This window comes from Gymnoscopelus microlampas (genome assembly GCF_963454915.1).
Source record: "Gymnoscopelus microlampas genome assembly, chromosome: 3".
In the NCBI taxonomy this organism is placed as follows: domain Eukaryota; kingdom Metazoa; phylum Chordata; class Actinopteri; order Myctophiformes; family Myctophidae; genus Gymnoscopelus; species Gymnoscopelus microlampas.
The window spans coordinates 13,718,773-13,745,607 of record NC_139940.1 but is presented as its reverse complement, the minus strand read 5'-3'; the positions used below and the strand labels follow the sequence as shown (position 1 = coordinate 13,745,607).

Here is a 26,835-nt window from a genome sequence, read left to right as displayed (position 1 = left end):
TCCTGAGCCAATAATTTAATTCATCATCAATCATCATTGGTCAATAGGAGACTCAGTAGGAGGTAACTCTTTGAGTCTCCATAGACTCCGCAGGTCATCAAATGATTGTCTTAGGAATGCGACAAAAACTATAAAATCTCCTCGAAATCAAGACGTCATGTGTGTAATTGATAGAAAATAAGTAATGTTTTGGGTGAACTACTCCTTTAAGAAAATAAATAACGGGACCTTGTAACGCCCACGTCCCATTCATGTACGCCGGTGCGCAGTGCGCAGCATTATTCGTAGTCCGTACGCAAATGGCGTAGAACGACAGCGCCCAAAACGCTTACGCAAGAATAAACGGAGCAACACTGGATTGAGAATTCCATCTCCACGCCAAGTGTCTCTGAGTCGTTCATTGAATTGAACGTGCGAGCCGGGTCGTGTGTGGACCATGCCATATGGAGACGTAAACACTCTCTGCACAAGAAACTGCTGGAAATGCAGTAATTCACAGTATTTCTTTGCATTCCATATGATGTGAGTGAGAGCGCCGTGCTGCAGAACAGAAGGTAAGCGGATTCGCGTACTGTGGCTATATGTGATCACCACCATATAAGGGTCTGGATGAGGTGTTTGCTACCGGGACGACCACCCTGGTAGACGTTATTCTGTATATAAATCGCCCAATAATAATCCCGTCTGTTTTGGGGGTGTCTTAGCCCACTGTTTAGTGCGATGTTGTGCTAGTTAGAAATGTACAGGCAGGTCTCATACAGTGTTGCCATATTTTGTGAGAGAAATAAGCAACCAGGTCTAGAAAACATGCCCAAAAGAAGCAACTAGGCCACATGAGAGCTTTAATAAACCTATAATGCACCGGCTATTTTCAAAAACTCCTGAAATATAATATTTGGAATATTTTTTGAAACATTCTGAAACCCTGGCACAAAGCATTTATGAAAATATTTTGAGAACCACTAGTTTAAATATTTTTTGGGAAGCAAGCCTAAATGAGCAACTAACACTTAAGAAACAAGCCCCAAAAACTGCAACCACCAATTTTTACAACCAACTTTACAGAAAAAGAAGCACAAAGTCACTTATAAATAAGCCGTCATGGCAACTGTGTGTTCTCACTGCACACAGCATGGTGCCAAGCTGACTGACACTATAAATAGACTGTCTTCATTTTGCCATAATGATGCATTAATGTGTGATTGATTGATGTACTTTATTTAGTAAGACATGTCATTTGGCTTTAAAGATTTGACCTTTTTGCGGTCGACAATCATTTAGTCCACTACAATGCTCAAAAAGATCACTACAATGGATCAAAAAGGTCCACAAAATAACACGGAGGATGTGGAGGCTTGTTCGTAAAGTCAGTAAGAATACTCTGAAGATTCTTATAGGGGCCCTCATACAAGGTCATTATGATTATGCATGCACTTCATGGTATCACAACACCTCCAAGGCCCTAAAAACAAGGCTCCAAACATCCCAAAACAAACTTGTAAGGCTACTTCTTGGCCTCAATTACAAAGCCCATCTAACCCATGCCCATTTTGCTAGGCTTGGATGGCTTAGGGTTGAGGACAGAGTACAGCAACTTGCTATGGGCCTGGTCTTCAAGATACACCACAACATTGGGATCCCCCTGTATTTGTCAAAATACTTCCAAAATGTTAATCAAGTCCATGATCATAACACCAGAGGCAGCTCCACAAACCATGTTCAACCCAGATTTGGCACAACAAAGGGAATGAACTCTTTCTCATGCTATTCATCTAAAATGTGGAATGCCCTACCAAAAGGAGTAAAGGAGTGTAAAACCCTACTCACTTTCAAAAATGCCCTAAAGATACACCTTCAGGAGGCTGCAATTCAAAAATGGCCCCTGTCCAAGTCCTAACCTACCCCATGTCCTAACCTAACCTACCCCCCCCCCCCCTCTCTTTCTTTTTTGTACATATTTTTCACCCTTCATACTTCATACCAGTAACCTGTAAACTGATTGTATGACATTCTGTATAGTAGTGTGTATATCTGTCTGTCTCTTATATGTCAACATGATTTGTGTGCATGGGGATCTCATCTTAAACAAGCTACGTGCTTAATGAGCTATCCAGTTTAGTAGACCTTGTATTGCGAATTTGTACTTCCATGTACTGTTATGTACTGCCATGTACTGTTCTCATGTCTTACTAAATAAAGTACATCAATCAATCAATCAATGCTCTGCTCTGGTAGCCACGGTAAGGGTGGCATTTATTTAGCCCGTTTGGAACCTCACCCTCCATTGTTGTGGTAACCTATTACTACTGCGACTGGATAATGTCTATCTTTCCTGCATTAGTGCGGCCATTCTATATTTAATGTCATACAATAAAACCAAAATCATTATGATGTAGGCCTATTAAGGTGAGGGGGGCCTTACTCGCCTCTTCTATTTATAGCCAATGGTTAAAATTAGAGCACAGATTGATTGAAACACACACACACATAATGTACAGTATGTATTTGGTGTGGGTAATAATGGCTGATTTAGGCAGTCACATGGTCACACACCTGGCCTGAATGAAACTAATTAGACTCTGAGCTGGGTGTTGGGTATCAGTGCACACAGGATAAATCAGTCATTCATATACAGCCTCACCACAACTTACTTGTGTAACATGTAACATGCTCTTCCTAGCTATGAACATTACTGTAATCTCTCTCCCCCCCCCCCTTCCTAGACATTGTTTGTGCATGTTGCTGTGTGGAGTGTGGAGAAGGACTCCTGTAGGTGTATAAAACCCTGCAGCCATGGTGAGGCTGGAGTTGGACCAGGTGATAATGAGGAGGATGAAGGAGGATGACATAAAAACTGTCAAAGCCCTCGTCAAGGTGTGTAAAACTTGTTTTGAACAGAACTTCAACTCGGGTGAGTGACAACATAAAAAGGAGCCACCTCGCAAGGTGGCTCGCCCCGCCCCCCCATGCAATGTGTTCAAAGGACAGGTGGCGCCATCTTGAGAGGTCCGCTGCTATTACAAAAACATGGTGTGACATCATGTTCTCTTTCTTGATAAAGGCATAACACACACAGGCACCAAGGGGTGTGTGTGTGTGTGTGTGTGCGCGCGCGCGCACACACACACACACACACACACACACACACACACACACACACACACACACACACACACACACACACACACACACACACACACACACACACACACACACACACACTTTTAGTAATACTGGCTACATCAGTGGGGTCCTTGAGGGACAAAGTTCTTGAAAGATTTTGACGAGTGGACAACACAAATCCTGTATGGGGTCACTCCCTGGCACTAAATGTTTTGAGACAAGGATCCGTGGCCAAATACATATTAATTTTGGACTCAAATGAAAAAGTTGGGAACCACTGGGGCTACATTACCACAATGTCACTCAAGATTATTTCTCTCTCTCTCTCTCCCCCTCTTCCGACAAACATGCACCCCTCCAGGAGGGCTGTGAGGGGACGGAGAACCGGCTGGTCCTTCACATCCTCACTCGGCCCCTCTGTCTCTTCCTGATGGCCACCCTGGCCTCCGTGTTGCGCTGTCTCCTCCACTCGTTCATCCTGGCGTTGGCCGTTCCGGTCTTCCTCCTCATCGTCTATCTCAAGATTACCATGCCCAGGTCCGCGGGCGTGCTGGGCACCACCCGGCCCTACTGGGACTACGTGGGCAGCAGCTTCCGCGGCCCTGCGGAGGAGGAGGAGACCCTGTCTAACCTTTATTGCAGGATCAGTGGCAAGACCCCCAACTTGAGGAAGGTTGGTTGAGTCATCCTACAGTATACCTGTTTATTAAACTTATCCACTTTAACACTAGCATCACCTATTCTGGGGGGAACATTCAGCTAAAATCTACAAGCTCACAACATTTTGTGTTGCGAGCTTGTAGATCTGCTATCTTTGGCAAAAGATATTTCAGTTGCAATACTTTATCTTGAAAATCAGTTGTCGGCAAGCAATACATCTTGCAATGGAGTATAAATTAGGCTTTAAAGAATAAATAGTTTGTAAATATCACCACACCTGTAGTCTCGCGTAGCCAGACCCCACAGAAAATGAAAAACAGCGACCTCTGCTTTTCTGATATTCTGTGGAGTCTGGCAGGAGTATAATGTTAGACTAGAGCGCAGGGAAACACCGGTTTCATGTCTGCCTATAGCGCATCACTTCCGGTTGGTGCGACCATGTTTTCATTCCCACTAACAATATTTCTACACGGAACACTAACACCACTTCTCCCAGAGAACATGGATGGTTTTGGTTATAAGCCCACTTGTTTCTATGATGAAAGAGTAATTTAAAATGTGAATATCTTTCCGTGGTTTTGTCCGCTCCGAGGACGCTATTGTTAAATTAGTTTCGGCTAGTTTCGAGGGGGGGAGGGTGGATCATGGTGGATGGACACGTGAATCCCGCCCACTACATTTGATTGGGTAAAGCGCGGCCCACTTCCTGATCTGAAGGCACGCCCACTTGTATCCAATGCGCACTGGTTAGGACGAACCGCTCCGACAGATTCCACCGCAGGTCGGAATCTGTTCTTGAGAGATTACCACACCTGTGACCCTGGCCTACACATAACTCAGTAGACAGTAGTAGACAGGTGCAATATGTAGTGGATTTTATGTACAAATTCAGAGAATGCTGGTTAGCTGTTAAACTCTTTGAACCTAAAAAAAACAATAATAAAAAAAGACAAAGGTAGTAGTTGTTTGTTATAACATCACTTGTTTTTTAGCTCAAAGTTGGTGTTTTCCATTGTGGTTGTTGCTAATGCATGTGTATGTGTGTTTATTGGGTTGTTTGTGGAGAGTTAGTCACAAGCTGTATACAACAACTTCACCAGATATAGTGTGTATGATGCCCTTAACATGAACAGTCCTGTGAGCCTGGTAATTTCTTCATTTCAAACAGCGTGCAGTTTAAGTCTTGCTCTGTCTTAATAAAGTATTTTGTCTGTGCTGCTGCCATTCCCTAGCCTGGTAAACCCTTCCCTCCGGAAATCTAATTTCCAATTGATCTCGGGAAGGAATCTGGCCTGAGCGCCTGTCTGGGCATTTCTGCGGAGTTCATAACATGAACTCTCCAATCAGCGTCCTTGCTCATTGTTCTATGATTGACAGCGCATGTTGGCCAATCAGGTGGAACGCGAGTAAACCCGAATGGAGCCGAGTGCAACCAAGCGAAATGGAACGGCGGCCATTAAAACTTTGTCCGCTGTTTTGTCCTGTTTTAAAAAATTAAAAACTCTCAAACTTCTTTTTTTGTGGCACGGAATTTACTTTTTACTTTTTTCGGTTTAACTTATATGTCAATTAATCATGACAGAGCCTATTTAAAAATAGAAATTCAGAGAACTGGCAGGGGCGGGCAGTGACACTCATGTATCCTACTAAAGTAACCTATTTTGGCCCTACATGGCCCTTTCAAAAGTCCCCTTGTGTCACGTTGCTCTTTGGTGGTGGTGGAACGAACTGCTGATTGGCTGAAGGGGTTGTGGTGGAACAAACTGCTGATTGGCTGAAGGGGTTGTCAGTCAACGGTATTACTCCCGCCCAGCTCCCGCCCAGCTCCCGCCCACAGCCAAAAAGCCAAACAGGCCCCCAGTCCAGGGGCCAAGCCAGATTTTGGTACCACCTAAGGTGGCCGTACATTTTTGGTATTTTTGTATTCCTACATGTCTCTAGTTTATATTTTGGTATGATACATCTTCCAATTCAGTAGCTTAATGACAGTAATCACTCTAAACCGGCTAATGTATCCGGTAGGAGACACAAAGTAGAACCTTTGTGTCTCCTACCGGAAATACACCCGGGCATCAAATTATTGCGACAAAAACCCAAATATATCCATGTATTCAAGGCTTCATGGGGTGTGCAATTGATAGAAAATAAATCATGTTTTGGGTGAACTCCTCCTTTAAGTTTCCCAGGGGGACTCTCTACCCATTCAGCTATGACCACCCTAGACCGAAGGAGGGTCAACTTTTACAAGCTTATGGAAAGCAGTCTTTTTGCAAACACCAAAAATCTGAGAAGTTATCAATTGCACACCCCATGAAGCTTGAATACATGGATATATTTTGTTTTTTTGTCGCAATAATTTGATGCCCGGGTGTATTTCCGGTAGGAGACACAAAGATTCTACTTTGTGTCTCCTACCGGATACATTAGCCGGTAGGTAGTGATAACTGCCATTAAGCTACTGAATTGGAAGATGTATCATACCAAAATATAAACTAGAGACATGTAGGAATACAAAAATACAAAAACTTTACGGCCACCTCAGGTGGTACCAATTTGTGAAAATATCAGTGTTGGCCCCTGGACTTACCATGCCAGACTCACTACTGAGATCAAATGGAAATGAGATTTCCGGAGGGAGGGGTTTACCAGGCTAGCCATTCTCGTGTTTATCATGAATGTATAGATTATAGTTCTATCTAGTCGGCAGCCGTGTTGTGAACTTGTATTAATGCTATTTTCATCTCTTATCAAGGCAAGGCGCAGAATCCGAACAAAGGACAAGGAGACGGAGATAATTGACCCGGACAGGGAGCGTGCGGCGGGCCATGTGTGGCTGGCCGAATGCGACGGGGAGATCGTGGGCTGCGTGAGCCGGGAAGGCGAGACGCGAGCAGGCTTCACCAGGATCTGCAGGGTGGTGGTTGGCTGCTGGTATAGACGGGAGGGCCTGGGCAAACTGCTGGTCCAGAGCTTGGAGCAGAGGGAGAGGGATTTGGGGACGCACAGGGTCTACGCCCACGTCCCCTACCCCTCTAAGATAGCGGAGGTCTTCTTTACGAAGCTGGGATACCGAGAGCTGGGAAACGAAGAGGAGGATGAGGAGGAGCAAAAACTGGAGAAGCCGGAGAAGGGCTTTTTGGGTTTCCCACTCACCAAGGTGTTTTACAAAGACCTGTGACAGGGTGGAGGGGCGGGCAGAGGGACTCACTGTAGCAGTGAACAGAAAAGAAGAAGAGAGACTGAAGGGAAAAGAGAGACATTACACCCGTAATACATTTTATGCTTACAGCCTTCATGAGATATTGGTGTTAATGCTTTGATTTGAATTTCTAAACAGCCCAACTGACTCTTCATCTTGCTACTCAGTCATTTAAATGAAGGGAATGTGTGTCCTTTTGATGACATCATTGGGATGATACGTTTTGCTGAAAGTTCTCGACACAAATGAGTCAGGGCTTTATAGTGGTTTATAGTTTTGAGGGATATATGTGTGAGATTGTGCTTTTTTTTTTATGTTCAGGGAAATGCCCCCTGAGAAGTGAAATAAACTGCAGCAGGCTGGGCTACTTACAATATTTTCTTCAGTTAATTTATTTGGATGTTATTTTGTTATTTATTCCTGAATTAATTTGATGTACGTTTCACTGATTATTTTTTATGAATATTTATAATTAGTCACATACATTATTTAAGTGAATAATACTTCATGCCGTTTTTATAAAAGTTTTTGTTGATGTTTTTAGACGACTTACAATTTGACATGTTACAAAAACATGAGACAGATAATGGCATTAAAGCGTAAAACTACCCACCCATACAAGAAGGTACTGGACAAGTTTCACCATTAGTACTACATAAGTTGGAAAGGTGATAAGATTTCCCCTTAGTTTGCTGTATGATGGTTCGCACTAAGTCCTTGTACATCTCTCCAGATCCTAAGGTCAGGTACAATTTCATACATCTTTCAGTCATCTTTTCCAAACTTACTCTAGGCAGGAATTACAGAGCATATGGAGTATTTCATTTATTTGTCATCATGATTGTATTAATTGTATAATTATTTTAAGATGCACCTCAAAAATTCTGTTTCCTTAACATGGCTGTTTGTAATAAAATGAAATATTTCATGTAAAATGCATTACTAAATCCCAGATAGTGTTTTTTAGTTTTTCAGTTCGCCAAGACTAGCACAGTCAGTGTTAATCTTGTGTGTGTGTGTGTGTGCAGATGTATGAGCTAGGTGAATGCAAAATGTAAGCCGGATTTATGCTTTGTTGCACACTGTTGTAGTGCACAGAGAAATAGCCCAATCTACAAGGCCCTGTGTTGCAGCGCGACGCATTGTGAGCCTGTAGATCTGCTATTTTCAGTGTGTGACACCATGCACAACGAAGTATATCAAGCCCTTTACTGTACAGGATGTATATGTGGTTTACATGAATCTGCAGCCTTTTATCTTTTAGCCATCTCTCACACCTGCCTACATCATGCTTATGAGTCTGCAATACTGTATGTACTTCCTTGTCCTATTGATTTATTTCTCACTCCCCATCATGGATTTTTCCTCATTTTGTTTTTGATAAGGGCAAGATTGTGTATGACTGGACTAGAATAACTTTGTAATCAATTCCTTATAGTAACAGAAAATGCCTTTGTACTCCAGGAAGTAAGATGCTCTGTGACTGGAGGACAATTAAAGCCTCAGCCAGGAAAAGCTGGTGTTAAATATTTATCAGTCCTCAGTAAATGTTTAAACAGTTACTAAAACAAACCTTTTTACATTGCCTTGAACTTAGGCTAACCTTAATGTACCACCTGTACACAAGCCATTGTTTGCGGTGATCATAACCTTTGTTTGTGCGCGCACTTACGCACAGCGTGTAAATTATATTTAGCTGCAGAGGCAGTGACTTGTAGCGTTGTGTGGTCATCAGGTGAATGACAGTTAGCGTTTCTGAATGGGGGATGCTTAACCTCACCGTCTCGTCTCTTCGGGCTAACCTGAATATGGTTGACACGTCTCAGTGTCATTGTAGAGACTCTGCTCTATAGTTCTACTAACCTCAGACATACAGTATCAGAATTACACTTTCAGATTCATCCACCACAGGATGCTTGTACTGAGGCTGTGTGTGTGTGTGTGTGTGTGTGTGTGTGTGTGTGTGTGTGTGAGAGAGAGGGAGGGAAATACTGTATAACTGTGATTCTCAACCTTTTCAATTTCAAGGATTTGGCATTAGGTGACGGATCTTTATTTGAGGAGATTATCTCTGGGACCCAAAACAAAATTTGAGTACAAATGAGAGTGTACATTTGTTTCACTCTGTGAAGTGAACCAAAAGGATTTGTATGCTCTCAGAGTTACAGATTCGGGTAAATTTGGTACGTATTAATGTACCTATAATGATTCAGCTGGGGACCCCCTGGGGGGCCCTGGACCCCACATTGAGTACCACTGCTGTATACGTCACCGGACAAAGGAGGCGATATTGTGACACAAAGCCTATTGATCATGCAAACAACATCTGTAGTGGAAAATCACTTCCCTTTGCTTATCTCTGATTAAATATAGAGGCACAATTCAGTAGACTGTCTTTGCGTAGGGTAATTTTTACCTCATAAAAAGTAACTATAATTTCCCTTCAGACACTTCCTGGTCATCATCAGGCTTTTTTCTACATGACTGGCAACCAGCAGACACCTGTTAGCTGCTCCTCTAAGTGACTGATCAGTAACTATTATTGTTGTCAGGAAACAGATGTGAGTTCACGGCACTGGAAAGAAACCCTGTTTGTGACTGTGGTCATGTGTGTCTGCACGGTATGGCTGTGTGTGTGTGCGGTGTGTGAGAGAGTGTGTATGTGTGTGTAGGGTGTGGGCGGGTGGGTTTCGGAAAGTATGACTTGGCATTTCCTGCAGCCGGTTTCTGCCCCTGACTATGGGTTAAAATGCACAGCCGTGTCTGCCCATAGCGCACTGTACTAATCCACCACGGGTGCACACACAACACACACACACACACACACACACACACACACACACACACACACAGTGCATGAGAGGAGTGGTACCGCACAGTGAGGTGTGGTCGTGCACGTGAGCGTTCATGTGTGACCGTGAGATGACCCTGGTCAGCTGTGGTCTAAGCCACAGAGGTCGGTGGGAAGTGGTTGGATAGAGTTTGGCATCAAATGCAGGCTAGAAGAGTGACATCGCCGCATGAAGATGAAAAAGTATCTCTCTCACACCCACACACACACACACACACACACACACACACACACACACAATGTCCTGGGTGTGCAGAGGTCTCAGTGCATTGTCAAAGTAGTGAAATGTGACGTGAGACTGTTCACAGTTGACATCCAGTCGTTCTCTCATGCAGACACACAAATAGGCACAAATGGGTTTAAATGTCGGGGGCACCGCACCATCAGAGGGTTGAATGGGATAAATTTGTTCCAGATGAGGTAGAACATATAGATTGTGTTAATGACATACTCACACAGATGGCTAGCGCGCGCACACACACACACACACACACACACACACACACACACACACACACACACACACACACACACACACACACACACACACACACACACACACACACACACATGCAGATGAGCTCCAAAAACAGCCACCCTGGGAAACGGTGAATTCCCCAAACCGCAGAGTGCATGAGAGGGTGAGGGGAGCCATGGGAAAGCAGGATGCCTGCGAAGTATGCAGAGAACGGACCGGACGGGGCCCAGGCTAAAACAGACAGCAAGGAGAAGAGAGGAGGAGAGGAGAGAAGAGTGAGCGTTAGAGGGAAGAGAAGAGAAGAGAAGAGAAGAGACATTCTGATTTGACCAATTTGGCCCAGGATGTATGACAGCATCTTATGGTTCAAAGGCCAGTTGTGGGTGGGTTGAAAGCTTGCAGTAGGTGCGTGCGTGCGTGCGTGCGTGCATGCATGCGTGACGTGCGTGCATGCATGCCTCTGTTCGTGCGTGTGCAGTGAGTGCGAGCGCGCACACACACACACACACACACACACACACACACACACACACACACACACACACACACACACACACACACACACACACACACACACACACACACACACACACACACACAGAAGTTGGTCAAAGCTGGTCGCCCTGTCTAGCCTGTTTATATACAGTCAGTCTATGTGGAGACTTTGCATGAGGGTGGTCGGTCACACAGCGCTTCCCCCCAGATTGACACACTTTGGGAAAACCCTAAATCAGAGGTCTGGGTAGGTACTGTATAGGTGACAGGGCCTACGAGATCTGGGGGTACGCCCATGGTCCACCCCCCTCCCCATCCCCCCATTTCTGGGGCCCCAAAAGGGGGGAGACTGGCTGGGTGGAAAGGTTGAGAAGGAGGAGGGTTGGGCCTGCTAACTGAGCCGGGATCAAGGCGAGAAGGTATCTGGAAGTTTTTTATTTTAATGACCTGGGAAAACCAAAGTGGAGCGGCCGGTGACTGGGTGAGCTTTTCACCGGGTTTGGAAAGTTCCAGCCATTTGGCTGTGTTCACTGACGTTCGAGAGAAACTCCCAAAGGTTACAAATCACGTCAAACACTCCTGGATTCATGTGTGGTCGCTCCAGTTGTTTTTGTAAATTCTGCATTGTGTAATGTCTCCCCAGTAAAATCTTTTTATTGCCTCATATTAAACCCCATTATGGTCGCACTTCAATCATTATGCAATAAAGTTATTTTCCACCACACATACACACACACACGTAGACTGTGTCTAAATTAAAGACAATGCTGTAAAGACATTACAAATGAACACATAATTTATGGTTTGAATTGTTTTGCAGAATAACAGCAACAGGATCCAGCCGTGTCATTGCTATCAGCCCTCCCCTTGGCTGTTTTTTCAAAAATCTTTCTATCCAACCAGAGAATGTCTTTCTGAATATAAGCTGTTTATGTTTAGATGTATGTGGTCTCTGTCCCCACCCTCATCACCCCCCCCCCCCCCCCCGCCCCCTACAGATACACTCACTTGTAACTTCAACTCATCACCCACACCCGCTCGATTATCTGTTTTGAGTGTGAAAAATTGGTCTCTCGAAATGATTAGTAAACTAGACAGGTGAGCAAAATGGATACATTATCTTTTTAGTATCTATTTCTTTTTGACGCATCATCATGTGCAGCTTTGTTTGCATATCGTTTAACAGAATAACATTTGCATACTGTTGGCATGAGATTAATTAGACTATTATGTGTAACTTGGTAGTAGATAATAATAGAACAATAACCTTGACACCATTCCAACAGTGTCTGGGGGGTTATCAGTACGTTTCAGTGATAATAGCACGGTGATGAATAACTTTCTCCTACTTTCATTAATGCTGTATATGAAACTGAGAGTGAGAGAGTGTTTGCTGACTGCTATATAAATGTCCACCATCAGTCGGGAAACCACAAGTTTTACATTAGTTCATCTTATTCATTCAATTGCATTAACTCAGTGATTCATTAGCGAGTGGGAAGACTAAGCCATTTCAATCAACTAGTTGTATTTAGTTTATGGTTAAATATCCAAAAGTATCCATGTTCATTGTGCACCAGTCAATATGTATAATATAGGATCTAATCAGATTTTATTAGCCAAAAGTGTGAGAGAGAAAAAGAAGGGGGGAAAAAAAGTATCAACGTTTCTTCACACCAAATAGTAAATACTGTAAGTAATTTACAATGATGACATAATAGGGTATAATGCAGTAAGTCTCTGCAGGGGAAAAGATATATATAAATGTCATGTTTAAAACAATATTTAATGTGTTCCTTCATTTTCTGTCTCAGTGTGCTTCTGGGTCAGAAGAAGTTCATCTTCCACTATAAGAATGTGCGCTGGGCGAGGGGTCGAAATGAGACGTACCTCTGCTTCGTAGTGAAGAGGAGACTAGGACCAAACTCCCTCTCCTTTGACTTTGGACATCTCCACAACCGCTCCGGCTGCCATGTGGAGGTGAGGGAAGAATAGGGACAGAGCTGTAACATTCAGAAGCAAGGGTATAGGGAATGAATACCTTCTATTTATTTACAATCTGTTGTCTATCTACGGTATATTCAACCTTTAGATCCAGGGAGAGTAAAACTCTCTTTTGTAACAATACCCAGCACCATTGGATCAAATAGGGGCTAATTGCATTGCTCGAGGACACATTGACCTTAGGTGATGGTTGGAGACGTGTTTTTAAATTCACTTTGACCCAGCGAGATCGATTCTCTTAGCCATTCCAAGGACTGGAGCCAGGGGCCATTTACCTTCTGCTCTCCCCAGTTCTGGTGCTTAAGCAACACATTCTCACCTCCAATTCGTCAAATATGGCCACTTGGTCATGTGTGAAGGCGTCATCTTGGCACTTGACCAAGTGGCCATATTTGACGAGATGGGACTTTTGCTCATCACTCCGTCCCTGTCCCCACAGCTGCTGTTCCTTCGCTACCTGGGAGCCCTGTGCCCCGGTCTATGGGGGTACGGAGGTAACGGAGAGGGGAGGCTCAACTACTCGGTCACCTGGTTCTGCTCATGGTCTCCTTGCGCCAACTGTTCTCTGAGACTGGTCCAGTTCCTCAGCCAGACCCCCAACCTGCGTCTCCGCATCTTCGTCTCTCGCCTCTACTTCTGTGACACGGAGGACAGGCGGGAGAGCGAGGGTCTGAGGACTCTGAAAAGGGCAGGTGTAGAGATCACCGTCATGACCTACAAAGGTTAGAAAGAGGGCTCTGTGTCTGTCTTTGTGTGTGTGCGTGTGTGTGTGTGTGTGTGTGTGTGTGCGTGTGCGTGTGCGTGTGCGTGCGCGTGCGCGTGCGCGTGTGTGTGTGTGTGTGTGTGTGTGTGTGAGTGAGTGATTGGGGTGTGGGAGCCGAGGACAGAAGGTAACCCTGCCGACAGATATTTCAGAAAACAAATTGAATGGATGCATTATATATATATATATATATCGGTATCAGCCGATTAATAAACCACTTGAAGGTCCAACATCCCAAAATATAGCTCTCCTCCGTAAATAGACGAATCCACAGAGCACTGCGGTGTCAGACTCCTGCTGTGGTGGTTGCTATACATAGTGCAGAGGTGCGGAAGAGCGCTTTATAGGAGAGAATGATCGGAATTGGGAGTGTTCTAATTAATTGGGCCTAATTAATCAGGTCATAATAAAGCAGAGTTGTTGTTTTTTATCTGCATCTGCACCCGGCATCACAGTTACACTGCTGGAAAGTGGTATTCCCATACTGACCGATATTGATACTGATACCGTTTCACTCAGTAGCATATCGATTTTGGTCAATATGGGGGGGGTTCTGTTATCAGATATTGGCCAAAATGTCAATATCGTACATCCATAGCAATCACCAAGACAAAGACAGCCAGACAGAAACATGAACATATGTTACTGTGTCTTTCTAGACTACTACTATTGTTGGCAAACCTTTGTGGCTCGCAGAGTGAGCAGCTTCAAGGCCTGGGATGATCTGCACCAGAACTCTGTCCACCTAGCCAGGAAACTCAACCGCATCCTCCAGGTAAAACCCACTGCATAAATAACAAACTAAAGCTCTACTTAACCACAGCGATGGGGGAAAGCTATAGTTAAAATAAATTATATCTTTTCACAGAAGTCTGAGTTCCACATAATGACATCCTGCTCTCTTTTCTTTTCTTTCATGTGTTCTTTTCTCCCACACAATGTATTTATTTATTTATTCATTTATATTTATTTCACCCCTTTTTGTCTTTTTCTATCTCTCTATCTCCCCTTCTATTTCTCAGGCTTGTGAGACAGAGGATTTCAGGGATGCATTCAAACTTCTTGGTTTGTGAACTGTCCTTATCCTCTGGTGCTGATTTGGAAGTGAAAGGTGTACGCTAATGTTTGACCATTAGGCTATAGTGCAACAACTACTGAACTGAACTGAGAACTGTGAGAAAAGAGAATGTGTTGACATGTGGTAACAGATTTATTCTATTTGCCTTTTAAAGAGTATGGTAGGATATACAGTATGTAGGATTGCAGTATGTATGTTTTTTTCTGTCTTGTCTGTATTTTCTGTCTTTTTTTAAATGCTGACCCTGGGAGCTGAGCTCCAAGATTATATGCATTTGTGCAAATGGAAAATAAAGTATATTCTATTCTATTCTATAAAGATGATTGTTGAGATTTTCTTAATATAATAAAATACTATTTTGTCAAATTGAGAAATTGTGTTGCTTTTGCTGTTATCCATTATATTATTATCTATTATTTGCTGCTATGAAACGCTCTTTTCACGTTTCATATTATAGTAGGCCGGCCTAAGCATAACGGTAGATAACGGTATCAGCGGGTGCATGCGCAGGTGCGCATCTACACTGTCTATTACAGCTCACGTCGCATCCAACGCACACACACACACACACACACACACACACACACACACACACACACACACACACACGGGCACCACTCTCCTCTCACGGACACGGACAGACGCCGAATGAATTGTTAACGAGTCAAGATGGCGACCGAGGGCGAGTACGAGTCGATCCTCTGTGTGAAACCCGATGTCTGCGTCTACCGGATCCCACCGAGGGCGTCGAACCGGGGTGTCAGGTGAGTGGCGAGCTCACCCACTGGGTGCTATATCACCATCAACATCACTGTCATCTTGACCCGATCAGAGACATGAGCATCAACTAGCTACCCCCCCCACCACCACCACTGCTAGCTGCCCCACCGGGTGCCATCCGTGCATCATCCTCACGCGGTGTCCGTTATGTCGGTTGTGGTTTGTGCGTCGAAGGTCACGGAATAATATGTAGGCTACTGTGTTGCGATCCTACAGTTCAAGGTTAACGTTAAATATGTGGACGATGGGCTGCTGCATCCACCTGCTGTCTGTGTCACCGTGTCACTGTCTGTCAGCCTGCACTGCACTCCAACACACACAAATAATACTGCTGACAGCGCACAAACGTGACCAAGGAGGTGACTTAAACTGACTTTATAAGTAAGTGAATCACTCACTCAGATGACATATATTATATGTAGGTCCTAAGCCAATAAAAAAAAGATTATGCTACCTGGCATTGTGTAGCCTACGTGAGGCATCGACGCAGTTCAGTGGCCGCACGGTAAAAGATAAGTTGCTTGTTTACATTGTGTAGTAAGCCTATATGGTGCAGGTGGTTCAAAGTGATCAGCCCTGCTTGGAGCCCGTCTGGACCAACCAACCAAACAGTAGCGCATATATTATGTCTGTGATTATAATAACATGTGATATGTGACACATTATGATGATTGTTTGTTTAATAACCAGCGACCACGCACTGCGTGTGTCGTGATCTAGTAGTGAGTAAGGCGATGACGTAATAGCTCCAGCCCTATAGGTCAGAGACATGCTCGTCCAATGTATTGAGTCACGTTTCTCTCACATCTGAAATAAGCCCCCCCCCCCCCACACACACACACACATACACACACACACACACACACACACACACACACACACACACACACACACACACACACACACACACACACACACACACACACACACACACACACACACACACACACACACATTTTCCAAACAGTGCCCCTAATCCACATCCACTCCAGGACCACCAGCCAGCCCCCCACCTGTTCTAATATCAACAGACTTTCAAACAATTAGCCTTGTAGTAATACAAAGTTATAGACTGGTTCCCAACCTTTTCTCAATCAGGGCCCATAAGAAATCAAAAGCGCTCAGGGCCCACCCATCTGACCACTTAACACGGCAGTTATTTGAGAACACATTTTTCAAGTTTTTAAACACAAAGTATCATGTAATATTTTATTTTATTTTTTTAATTTAAAATATCAATGTTCTGTCAATTTGCCAAATATTTTTTTATTATACTTGCAATACCCTTGCGGCTCACCAGTAGGCCTTTGCCCACAGTTTGGGAAACGCTGTTATAGACCCATCCAGACCATTCTCTGTTTTGCATACATACACAAAAAAATGGTGGTTCTTCAGTGGTTCTTTGGGGTGGTTGATGTGCTATACAGCACTGCTGCTGTACATAGATCATCTTCAGCCCCTGTATGGTTCTTTTAGAGGTTCTCAACTGGTTCTTCAGCTTAGTTTAGGGACCTATAATGGTTCTATGTTGCACCCAGCTATAGAGACACACGGCCAGAAGCGGAAGGCCTACAAATTCACGCCTACTTTTGGGACAGCGCCGCTACTCGAGGTCCGTTAGAACGATGAACTGCAGCTCTCAATGCAATCTCTATGAGAGGCATTGTAAAATACCGTAATTTCACTGGTGAACTACTGAAGCTGTAGCGATAAAGTGTGCCATTTGTTTAATTTATCCTTTTTAATGTCCCATATCTGTCATCTCGATATACTACCCACAGCATCGGCGATCTAGAGTTTAAGGGGTCGCATGGTATATATGTCATGGACGCATCCCTTGAGGTTTTCAATACCCAGAAAAGTGGCGAAAGTGGCCGTTTTCAAGATGTTTTGGTCATTATCTCTGGAACAGAAGGTCCAATCTGCTCAGTTCAAAGCTTGTTGGGTGCGTGACTTTGAGGATATTAAGCATGCAATGACACCTTTTCGGGTTGTTTGGAGTTTCTAGGGGAGGCGAGATCTTAGTTGGGCAGGCGACCGCCTGTCCTGCCTCTACAGTGGGTACGCCACTGGTCGGCGCTCGGCGCTCGTAAATACAGTGATGTCACTGAAATGCGACAACTTGTCTGTCTGCCGTTTACCCTCTGCTGTGTTAACATTATGGGTAACTCGTTGAAATGGCAAATTAAATGTGAAATCAACTATTAAGAAAACAAGAAGATATGTTGACAAAGACACTCCATACATTTGGAAACATATTTTTATTTAAATCAATATTGTCTTCAGTTAATGTAGGAATATTTTAGAAGTAGGCTAATTCTCATATCCTCTCATAGGGAATGCATTGGCAGGTGCAGTTCATCGTTCTAACGGACCTCGAGTAGCGGCGCTGTCTCAACTGGGCGTGAATTTGTAGGCCTTCCGCTTCCGGCCGTGTGTCTCTATTAAGGCAAAACTAAAGGCAATTATGGCAAGGCCAGGCAAGTTTATTTGTATAGCAGGCTTGTAGATCGGCTATTTACGTTATTTATTGTACGACAAAGTATATAGGGCTTAAGTGGTTAATAAAGGTTGAGTTTTATTTGCTAGTCTACTCTGTGTAGCTCCTCACCTCTCTCTGTACCCTGGCTTTTCTCTTTTTTTGTGCTCCTGATTTTTGGTGAGGCATTTTGACTTAGCTAGTCAGGCTGCAGTTCACTTCACATTACACACGTGTGTGTGTGTGTGTGTGTGTGTGTGTGTGTGTGTGTGTGTGTGTGTGTGTGTGTGTGTGTGTGTTCTGCACAACTCACTGGTCAAGTCAAGTGTTTCCATCACACCCTTTTCACAATAACAGCAGGGAGTGGGGTATCATCTATAAATCAATCACTGGTGAGCTCCTTTTTTTATCTTGGTTCACACGTCACCATTACATCAAACCTACGTTCACAGGGCTACTCACTTGCCTCAGTACCCAGAATCCACACAGCTTTGAGAAAAGGGCCTTCATGTTCTCTGTTTCGTCTGCCTGGAATTAATTTAAAAAACGACTCAGGCTCAACGCAGGCTTTTAATACTTCATCTGATTTTATAGGCAAGGACGAGATCGATGTTTTATTGTATACTATTAGTCGTCGGTGTTATATTTATTTAATCAACATGACCTTCATTCCCCAGCAACCACCTTATCCTCTGATCTGTTCTTCCACCCCATCCCAATCTTTGGATTTTTTTATGTTCTTGTCTTTCTGTGTCTTGTATATTGTATTTGTCTTTTTTTATGATGCCATTTTGGCCAGGTCTTGATAAAAAAAGAGATCTTTGAACTCATGTGAGTACCTGGTAAACTGAAGGTAAAAAAAAAGAAAATATATCAGGTATCAGTAAAACTCCTGTCTCTTGCTTATTTACTTCCTTATTGCGGTTCTAATACCACTTTCATCCAGCATGCTATAGCCTATAGTAAACCTACATCTAACATACTGTATCTCTTCTCTCATTGGCTTTTCTCTCACAGGGCAGCTGACTGGAAGCTGGACGCTCCTGATTGGACAGGACGCATGCGTGTCACAGCCCGTGGCAAAGTGGCTTACGTGAAGCTGGAGGACAAGATTTCTGGTGAGAGAGAGAGAGAGAGAGAGATGATAGGAGTATCATGATTCATCCCTGTACTCAATGTCACTTTTTTTTTTAAAGGAGACGTGCATGCCATGGTTTTAACATAACGACCAGTGTTGGATAACGTTGCTTTTAAAAGAAACTCGTTACGTTACAGGATTACTGCCATAATTAAAAAGTATTCCGTTACGTTACAGGATTATCTTCTGAGAAAATTAACTTGTTAGATTATTTTTGCATTACCGACGATTAAAACCCACCTGCGAGGAAGATTGGTATAAACATAAAATCAAGAGTGCAGCTGCAGCCAGGACCACATGTGTTATCCAACCTCTCTTTTTTTGTCGCACAGTTGCGACAAATTAATGTAATAAAAAGAAGACGAGTAATACCGTCAGCCGTGTGTCACACCAAAAGTGGTGACCCATTGAATAGAATGATTACGCAATCACCACAGCCAGGCATCGGTCACCGATTTGTGTGTAATATCTGTGCACGTCTCCGTTGACAGAGACGAGCTGGTATTGGATTTTCCTTTTCCTTCGTGGCAACAGAAAGAACAGGGAAATATAGGTCTTAAATGTAATGAAGTACACCATTATTTTGGGACAGGGAACTAAGTAACTGAGTACTCTAATTGCAAAACTAACACGTTAGGTTACTCCGTTACCCCAGAAAGTATTCCGTTACCCCAAACACTGTGAACAGGGGCGTGGCTAGAAATCCTGGATCCCATGACACATGGGCTGCCACTGCCAGGCCCCATAATAATATTATTTGAAACTGACATTATACAAAATTAGATGCGCCACTTTTACAGAACTGAATATGAGTGCTTTATTATTGAGTACCCTGTGATACTGAGTATTTTACATAATATTGCAAAATAGTATCATAAAATGACACTACTCAACCATTGCTTATGGCCCATGAAACCAACGAGCCAATACTATGCTCCCGTAACCCTCTGGGTTATGGGATCTAAACAGCCGATGTGTCCCTCTGGGTTATGGCAAATATGTCATTTGGAAACATGTGGTCATTCCTTTGGGTTATGGGAATGATGTCACTTGTAAACATAACTCTTTGCAAGTTGTTTTTATAGGCAACAAGCGGCAGAATGCTACTCAGTACACCTTTAAAATACTCAAACATTGCCAACATTTTGGACACAAATAACTGGCCGAATGCACACATTCAAGAAAAACAACACTAATATTCTATAAGCCTAGCTAGCTACACCACACTGGCCTAAAGAGGTTTGAAATTACCAACATTGCCATCCCTAGAGGCATGCGCTCTCACTAGTGGAGCTATAGGGGGAAAAAATATATATGTGATTATTATTAGTGCCAGAATTATGGAGGGGCTCTGCTATATTTTATATTAACCGAAGGACATACATTATATTGTAAACAATAGCAGAAGCTTTAAAGTAAAATAAAATAAAGTACTATGAATTAAAACATTAATATAACTAGAAAAAGTGCTCCTCGGAGCCTCCTGGTGGCGCTATAATAGGCCAATGTGAAAAGGGTGCCATTTATTCTTAGGTCTTTCACGGCAATCAGACACTGCATTCATGATTTGAGGCATTTTGTTCCAAAAATGTGTTTTGCTAAATTAGACCTGCTGGTGGCGCTATAACAGGCCAATGTGAAAAGGGTGCCATTTCTTCCTCGGCCTAGTGGGAATGTGCGTGTGAAATTTCACGGAAATCGCAAGCTGCGTGCATAGTTTTAGGCTTTTTGTTCAAAACAGACCAATCCTGCAAACTTTGGAAGCCAACCTTAGGCAATGAGGATGGAATATGGGAAATCGGACAGATCCGTGTTGATCACATGACTATAGAGATACTGTGTACCGATTTGCATGACGTTTGGATAAAATCTGTAGGAGTAATGTAAAAAAAAATAGGTTTTGCACAAATCGGCCTCCTGGTGGCGCTATAACAGGCCCATGTGAAAAATTGGGGGAGAGGTTCTGAATTGGCATCCAGGGAGTGTGTGTGCACAGTTTCAGAGCGACCGGGCCAACGGTGCCGGAGATTAGCTGCTCACAGACTGAAGGACACACACACACACACACGGACGGACGGACGGACGGACGGACGGACGGACGGACGGACGGACGGACGGACGGACGGACGGAGGGTAAAACATACTCTCTCGCCATGCCTTCGGCCTGGCGGAGACAATAATAACATAACGGTGGTGCCAGAGGGAAGGCCATGGGGTCACCAAAATCAGCATGGTTCAGGGACCATGATTGTGCTCAGCAGTGGTAATCTGCCCATACAGTAGATTTTGAGATGTATTCTGTGCAAGTGGAAATTATGGCCTAATGGTGGCACTACAGGAAAATCACCAAAGTCATTAGGGCTCTTCCTTGTGGGAGCATGAAGATACACAGCCAATTCAATGGCAATCCAGTCTGTAGTTTTAAGGATTTGTTTTAAACATAATTGTTTGGGACCAAAGTTGGTGAGCGGGATGGGCTGATGGACCGGGGCCATCCTTAGAGACCCGGCACTAGCGTGGATAAAAAGCAGGTCAATGTATGTGGGCAGGGTATTGGTTCTTGCCATCGGTGGACTTCACTGCTATGTACTGTACCACTACTTTGGCCTGGTACCCTTGACTGTGAATGAGATTGTTATCTTGCCCGTTGTGCCTAATCATATTTCCTATGTCCAGTGACGGTGTTGTGTTGGTTAAGATCCAGATGTGCTCCTTCTGGGTCTTAGATCGGGTCCAGAGTCTTCTGTTCCTCTTTGCTATCCCCCGCTCCACTTCCCGACTAAAACTTGACCGAGCCTTTTCATTTGATCTGACTAAAACATCTTGAGCGCGCCTTAGTTGAAAGTTGCCGTTCCCAGCAGAGGAATTATAGGCTTTGCAATATAAATAAGCCGTTTGGAAAGGCTAGTTTGTCTAATCAGCTGTCGGTTGTCAGTGGTGTACTTGAGTATATTTTTTAGTATCTGTACTTTACTTGGGTATTTCTATTTTTGGCTTATGACTTTCACTCCACTACATTTCAAAGACAAATATTGTACTTTTTACTTAATATAGTGGAAATATTGTGAAAATAGCAGATCTACAAGCTTACAACGCGTCACACGCATTGCGAGATTGTAGATCTGCTATTTTCACAATTATTGATATTTGTTGACATTTTATTACAGTAAGGCATTGATGTTAAAAATAAAATGTATTTTGTAATTTGTACTTTTGAATACTTAAGTATTTTTTAAAGCATGTGCTTTTAAATACTTAAGTACTTTTAGAAGCAAGTACTCCACTACTTTAATTCAAGTAAAAGTTTGACAGAGCAACTTTCACTTGTAGCTGAGTAATATTTGACCAGGAGTATATATGCTTTGACTCAAGTACTGGGATTGAGTACTTTGTCCACCACTGATGGTTGTCCTTCTCTCCCACAGGGGAGCTCTTTGCCCAGGCTCCAGTGGATGAATACCCCGGCATTGCCGTGGAAACAGTCAGCGACTCCAGTCGGTACTTTGTGCTCCGTATCCAGGATGAAGGTGGTGGGTGGAGTTTGTTGCTAAGCAGTCAACTAGACAACTGTCAAGAAGACAAAACTATCCAAATAGCGGTAGCCAACCGTAGAAGTCTGTGTTTATTCTATGTGTATTTTGTAAAACCAAACTAATCTGTTGAACCATTGTTTATTAACACCTCATGGTCACAGACTGAACTATTGTAACAGAAGTTTAGTCATTTTCTACTGTGTGTGTGCATCTGTACTAGTAACTACAATACAAATATTCTTAAAACCTGCTTGTGTGTGTGTGTGTGTGTGTGTGTGTGTGTGTGTGTGTGTGTGTGTGTGTGTGTGTGTGTGTGTGTGTGTGTGTGTGTGTGTGTGTGTGTGTGTGTGTGTGTGTGTGTGTGTGTGTGTGTGTGTGTGTGTGCGCTCGCGTGCGCGTGTGCGTGTGGACTGTGTCAGGCCGCAGTGCATTCATAGGCATTGGCTTTGGAGACAGAGGAGATTCCTTTGACTTCAATGTTGCGCTTCAGGACCACTTCAAGTAAGTACAGTAGCTGCTCCATCATAGACCATTATAAAACATCACTGATGCAATAATATGCCATAATAATCACCCACATGTCTGTGCAAACCGCTAATTGTAAAGACTCCATGGGTCACAGCTTTAGAGGCCAGATGATATACCTGGGGTCATAGAATCGTCATGTTTGAGAGAAGTGTCAGGAATAGAAAGGTGGAGGGGTTGTAACACAAGTTTGGAGATTAATTTGAACCTGAGATATTGGAATGAATTGGTCAGCACATTAACTGGTTGAGCCAGCAAGGTGCCCCAATGGAATATGGGAGTGGATTATAATAGTTGATCGTCACTTGATTCACTCTGCACCTCTCTCTTTGTCTCTCTATGAACCTTCTTTCTCTATCCTAGGTGGGTGAAACAGGACGATGAGTTCAGTAAACAGGCTCAAGCCCCAGACACTTCGCCTAAACTGGACCTGGGCTTTAAAGAGGGACAGACCATCACTCTCAATATTGGGGTAACGATGACTGTATACACTAAATAGTTTTATGGTCTGTCTAATTCTTGTAGCATTGTGCAGAATTATTAGTTTAGCCTAGCGAAGCACTAAAAAAGTATTTTAATGATGTTTGCATGTTTTTTTGTCTGCAAATATTCCAACAGAGTGTGCTGAAAATATCGAAACAAACATGGCTGAAACATGGCCCTGTGTTTCAACTATGCACACCTCTAGATTGCCTCGTTTGTATCGCCTTTTTAAGCAGATTTCTTTTTGACGTTTTTTCAAAAAACTTTATTTATTTAGACAGGACAGTGTTATGTTATGTAGTCTGAACCTGGTATAAACAGCTGCTGTGATGTGGTTGGTTAGTAATGTCATGCTCGTAACGTAGTGACATGAGATTGGTCCACTTTAGAGGGGACAGTCATACAGTAGCCTATACACGAATCCACGGAACGCTGCCCTTTAGGTGGCGCAGCCATTGCTGCGGTGTCAGACTCGGTCAGCTGCTGCTGCGCGATGTCAGTCAGCTGCTGTCACTGACTGCTCACGTTACTCTTTTACCTGCTTTTTACTAACTTTTGCTAACACTAACTTTACAAAGATGTACAGAAAATCGGGACGAACCTGTGTGGTTTATGGCTGCTCCAACAGCCAGACGGACAGAACCGTAGCAGCAGCTGACCGAGTCTGACACCGCAGCAATGGCGGCGCCACCTACAGGGCAGCGCTCTGTGGATTTGTGTATATACAGTGTACATACACACATACAGTACATACTGTTTACTCCCTCTTATTATTTATTTATGGATTTTGTATTTTTATTCTTGGAGCTTACTGTAGATGTACTGTATCTCTTTTTCCCTATCTGTAACACACACACACACACACACACACGTGCACACGCACACGCACACGCACACACACACACACACACACACATCGTGATTTCTTTCTCACGTATTCAATTCTATTACCACTCTAGCAATCTAGGAAGAAGGCCCGTCCTCAGAGCTCAGGGGGCTTTGGGCTCCTCCCTCCTCCTCCTGGGGGCAAGCTAGCCCCGCCCCCAACTTGCAGATCGATAATAGATAACAACAACACACAGCAATCTTCAGGAGGAACTAACACAGGTACATCATTTTAACAAAGACACGTTTCATAAATGTCTGCCATAATCCCTAATAACTAATCTATCTCTTATTGAGTTTATACATTTTTGAGTTATGCATTTCTTTATTTACTGCTGTACATTGTATATTATATTATATTTTATTTTGTTTTCTGTTGTTCTAAGATTGCTTGCTAGATCTGGATTCTAGTAACTCGACCTCAGAGGCTCCAGTCAGCTTCAACGCCACACCGAGCTCTGACCTGTGGGGAGACTTTGATTCTGCAACTCAACAGTAAAGAAGATGGGAGATTCTCTTTTCGTTTCCTCACCTCTCTTGTCGTTCTATAAATTCATTTAGTGCTTTTTTTTGTTTTGATTTATTCCAATTGTGGGACCCAGTAGGTATACGTCTCCCAGAATCATCTAACCAGCTTCTTTCTGTTCAGTTCTGTTCTGACTCCCACAATGCCTTTCTCCTGAACAAAACCTGAGCCACATTCCACTGGACTGCACAGTCCAATCCCATCCCTGTCTCACCCCAAGGTGACTTGCACCACGTCCCCTAAATGTTACACTTTTTCTATTGGGGGTTTGCGTGGCAGGGAGGGTGACACCTTCAGCCATTTATAATTGCATATCACGTATTTTAGTTTCCATAACTATTAAGTAGAGTATAGACACGCTGGTAATTATGGAGACATTTCCTCCAGGAAAACCATAGGTCATACCCTCCGCCGCACCTTGGCACACTCTCCATCTACACCGCTCTTCTCTCTACACCTTTTTCCGTCTCCGTCCATCTACCTCCTTCTCTCCATCGCACAAGCTTCCACTTCTCCACTTTCCCCATTCCATCTTTTCATTCACGCCTTGCCCCCCCCCCCCCCCCCACACACACCTCGCCCCATGTTTTTACATTTTATTTCCTAACAACCAGATCACTGAGAGGGTGAAGACTGAGGGCTAATCGTAAAGAGATGATCCCGTGGGGACATATAATGAAACTAATAATAATCAATGAATGAATTTATGTACAGAGAATATTTATTGTATTATGTATATAGCGTCAGTAGATTTATTGTCCTTGGTGTGGTGTGTGTGTGTGTGTGTGTGTGTGTGTGTGTGTGGGTGTGGGTGTGGGTGTCGGTGGGTGGGTGTGGGTGTGTGCGTGCGTGTGTGCGTGTGTTGTAGCTCATTTTCCTCCAAGTCTCCGCCTGGGGGGTCTAATCATATATGCACTGACCGGCGATGCCAGTCTGCCTGTCTAGGTGGTTACAGACACATTTCTTAAGGCAAAACTTATTATGTGAATATGCTTAGGTGAAGCTTGCAGCCACTCGAATCCACCTTTCACTAAACTATGGTCGCCTGTTAGACCGGCTAGATATTAGTGCTATATGGCGCACTCTAGTGTTATCGTCTGGAACCGCAGCTCCCATCCTGGCGCAGAATGATGTGTCAGTTGTCAAGATAGCTATTTTATTCCTGGGTGCAAGGAACTGGTCACAGTGACACTGTTTTTAGTCACAACCTAATCTGAGTGACAGAACATGGAGGAATATAGACGATAGAATGATAGGGTGAGAGTAGAGAACAGGGGGGGACGGACGGACGTGATTAGAGGGAGAGAGAGACAGAGAAAGAAAGAGGGGGGAGAGAGAGAGAAATAGGCATTTGTCGTGGCAATAAAGCCTGTACAGCCACCAACATCTCACAAAGGCTCATCATGTGTATACGTGTTAACCTTGATGAGGTCTCTAAGAGCAAACGGGAGTCAGAGAGAGAGAGAGAGAGAGAGAGAGAAAGCCCTTCATCTCAGCCTCTAACGAAACAGAGGGATGATTTAGTTCACGTTATGTCATGTCCTGCTCAGAGGGGTTTGTTGATGCCTGTGACTCAGTGAGTCACCCAGTTCAACCTCTCTCTCCCTCCCATCAATAAGCCTGTGTCTGCACTGTCTCTTGTGCCCCAGGGGTCGAGCTCACCTCCTCTCCCGGCCACTCTTTTTACGAGAACAGATCCTAGACCTGTGTGTATCAGCTACTGTTGCCCTTTAGGCCAGGTTGCACTGTACATACTACTAGAGGCTTACCTGTGAGCGTGTTCAAACTCCATATCTTTAAGATTTACAGTAACGTAAGTTTGTTTTTCTGGCTCT

The 26,835-nt window shown here is 43.7% G+C and overlaps 3 protein-coding genes across 3 annotated transcripts; all 3 read left to right on the top strand.

Moving 5' to 3' along the window:
- The first annotated feature begins 365 nt into the window (after positions 1-365).
- nat14 (N-acetyltransferase 14 (GCN5-related, putative)) lies at positions 366-7,854 on the top strand. Its single transcript, XM_084053548.1, has 4 exons — positions 366-554; positions 2,724-2,874; positions 3,485-3,796; positions 6,536-7,854. The coding sequence occupies exons 2-4, from the start codon at positions 2,794-2,796 to the stop codon at positions 6,959-6,961; spliced, it is 819 nt and encodes a 272-aa protein (XP_083909674.1). The 5' UTR covers positions 366-554; positions 2,724-2,793; the 3' UTR covers positions 6,962-7,854.
- Positions 7,855-11,884: 4,030 nt separating this feature from the next.
- Positions 11,885-14,646, top strand: aicda (activation-induced cytidine deaminase; the record flags this gene model as incomplete). The annotated part of the gene is made up of 5 exons (XM_084052682.1): positions 11,885-11,904; positions 12,621-12,786; positions 13,250-13,532; positions 14,233-14,348; positions 14,596-14,646. The coding sequence occupies 5 exons, from the start codon at positions 11,885-11,887 to the stop codon at positions 14,644-14,646; spliced, it is 636 nt and encodes a 211-aa protein (XP_083908808.1).
- Positions 14,647-15,295: 649 nt separating this feature from the next.
- On the top strand, positions 15,296-25,125 carry LOC311042151 (adaptin ear-binding coat-associated protein 1-like). Its single transcript, XM_084052708.1, has 7 exons — positions 15,296-15,415; positions 18,928-19,028; positions 22,474-22,578; positions 23,001-23,082; positions 23,470-23,578; positions 24,549-24,696; positions 24,861-25,125. The coding sequence occupies exons 1-7, from the start codon at positions 15,321-15,323 to the stop codon at positions 24,971-24,973; spliced, it is 753 nt and encodes a 250-aa protein (XP_083908834.1). The 5' UTR covers positions 15,296-15,320; the 3' UTR covers positions 24,974-25,125.
- Positions 25,126-26,835: the final 1,710 nt, after the last annotated feature.

Bases quoted from the DNA above. Each gene is read 5' to 3' on its own strand.
- nat14 (XM_084053548.1), top strand. From the start codon at position 2,794: ATGGTGAGGCTGGAGTTGGACCAGGTGATAATGAGGAGGATGAAGGAG. The intron at 2,875-3,484 runs GTGTGTAAAACT...GCACCCCTCCAG, and splicing joins CTGTCAAAGCCCTCGTCAAG to GAGGGCTGTGAGGGGACGGA. The intron at 3,797-6,535 runs GTTGGTTGAGTC...TCTCTTATCAAG, and splicing joins AGACCCCCAACTTGAGGAAG to GCAAGGCGCAGAATCCGAAC.
- LOC311042151 (XM_084052708.1), top strand. From the start codon at position 15,321: ATGGCGACCGAGGGCGAGTACGAGTCGATCCTCTGTGTGAAACCCGAT. The intron at 22,579-23,000 runs GTGGGTGGAGTT...GGACTGTGTCAG, and splicing joins CCGTATCCAGGATGAAGGTG to GCCGCAGTGCATTCATAGGC. The intron at 23,083-23,469 runs GTAAGTACAGTA...TCTCTATCCTAG, and splicing joins GCGCTTCAGGACCACTTCAA to GTGGGTGAAACAGGACGATG.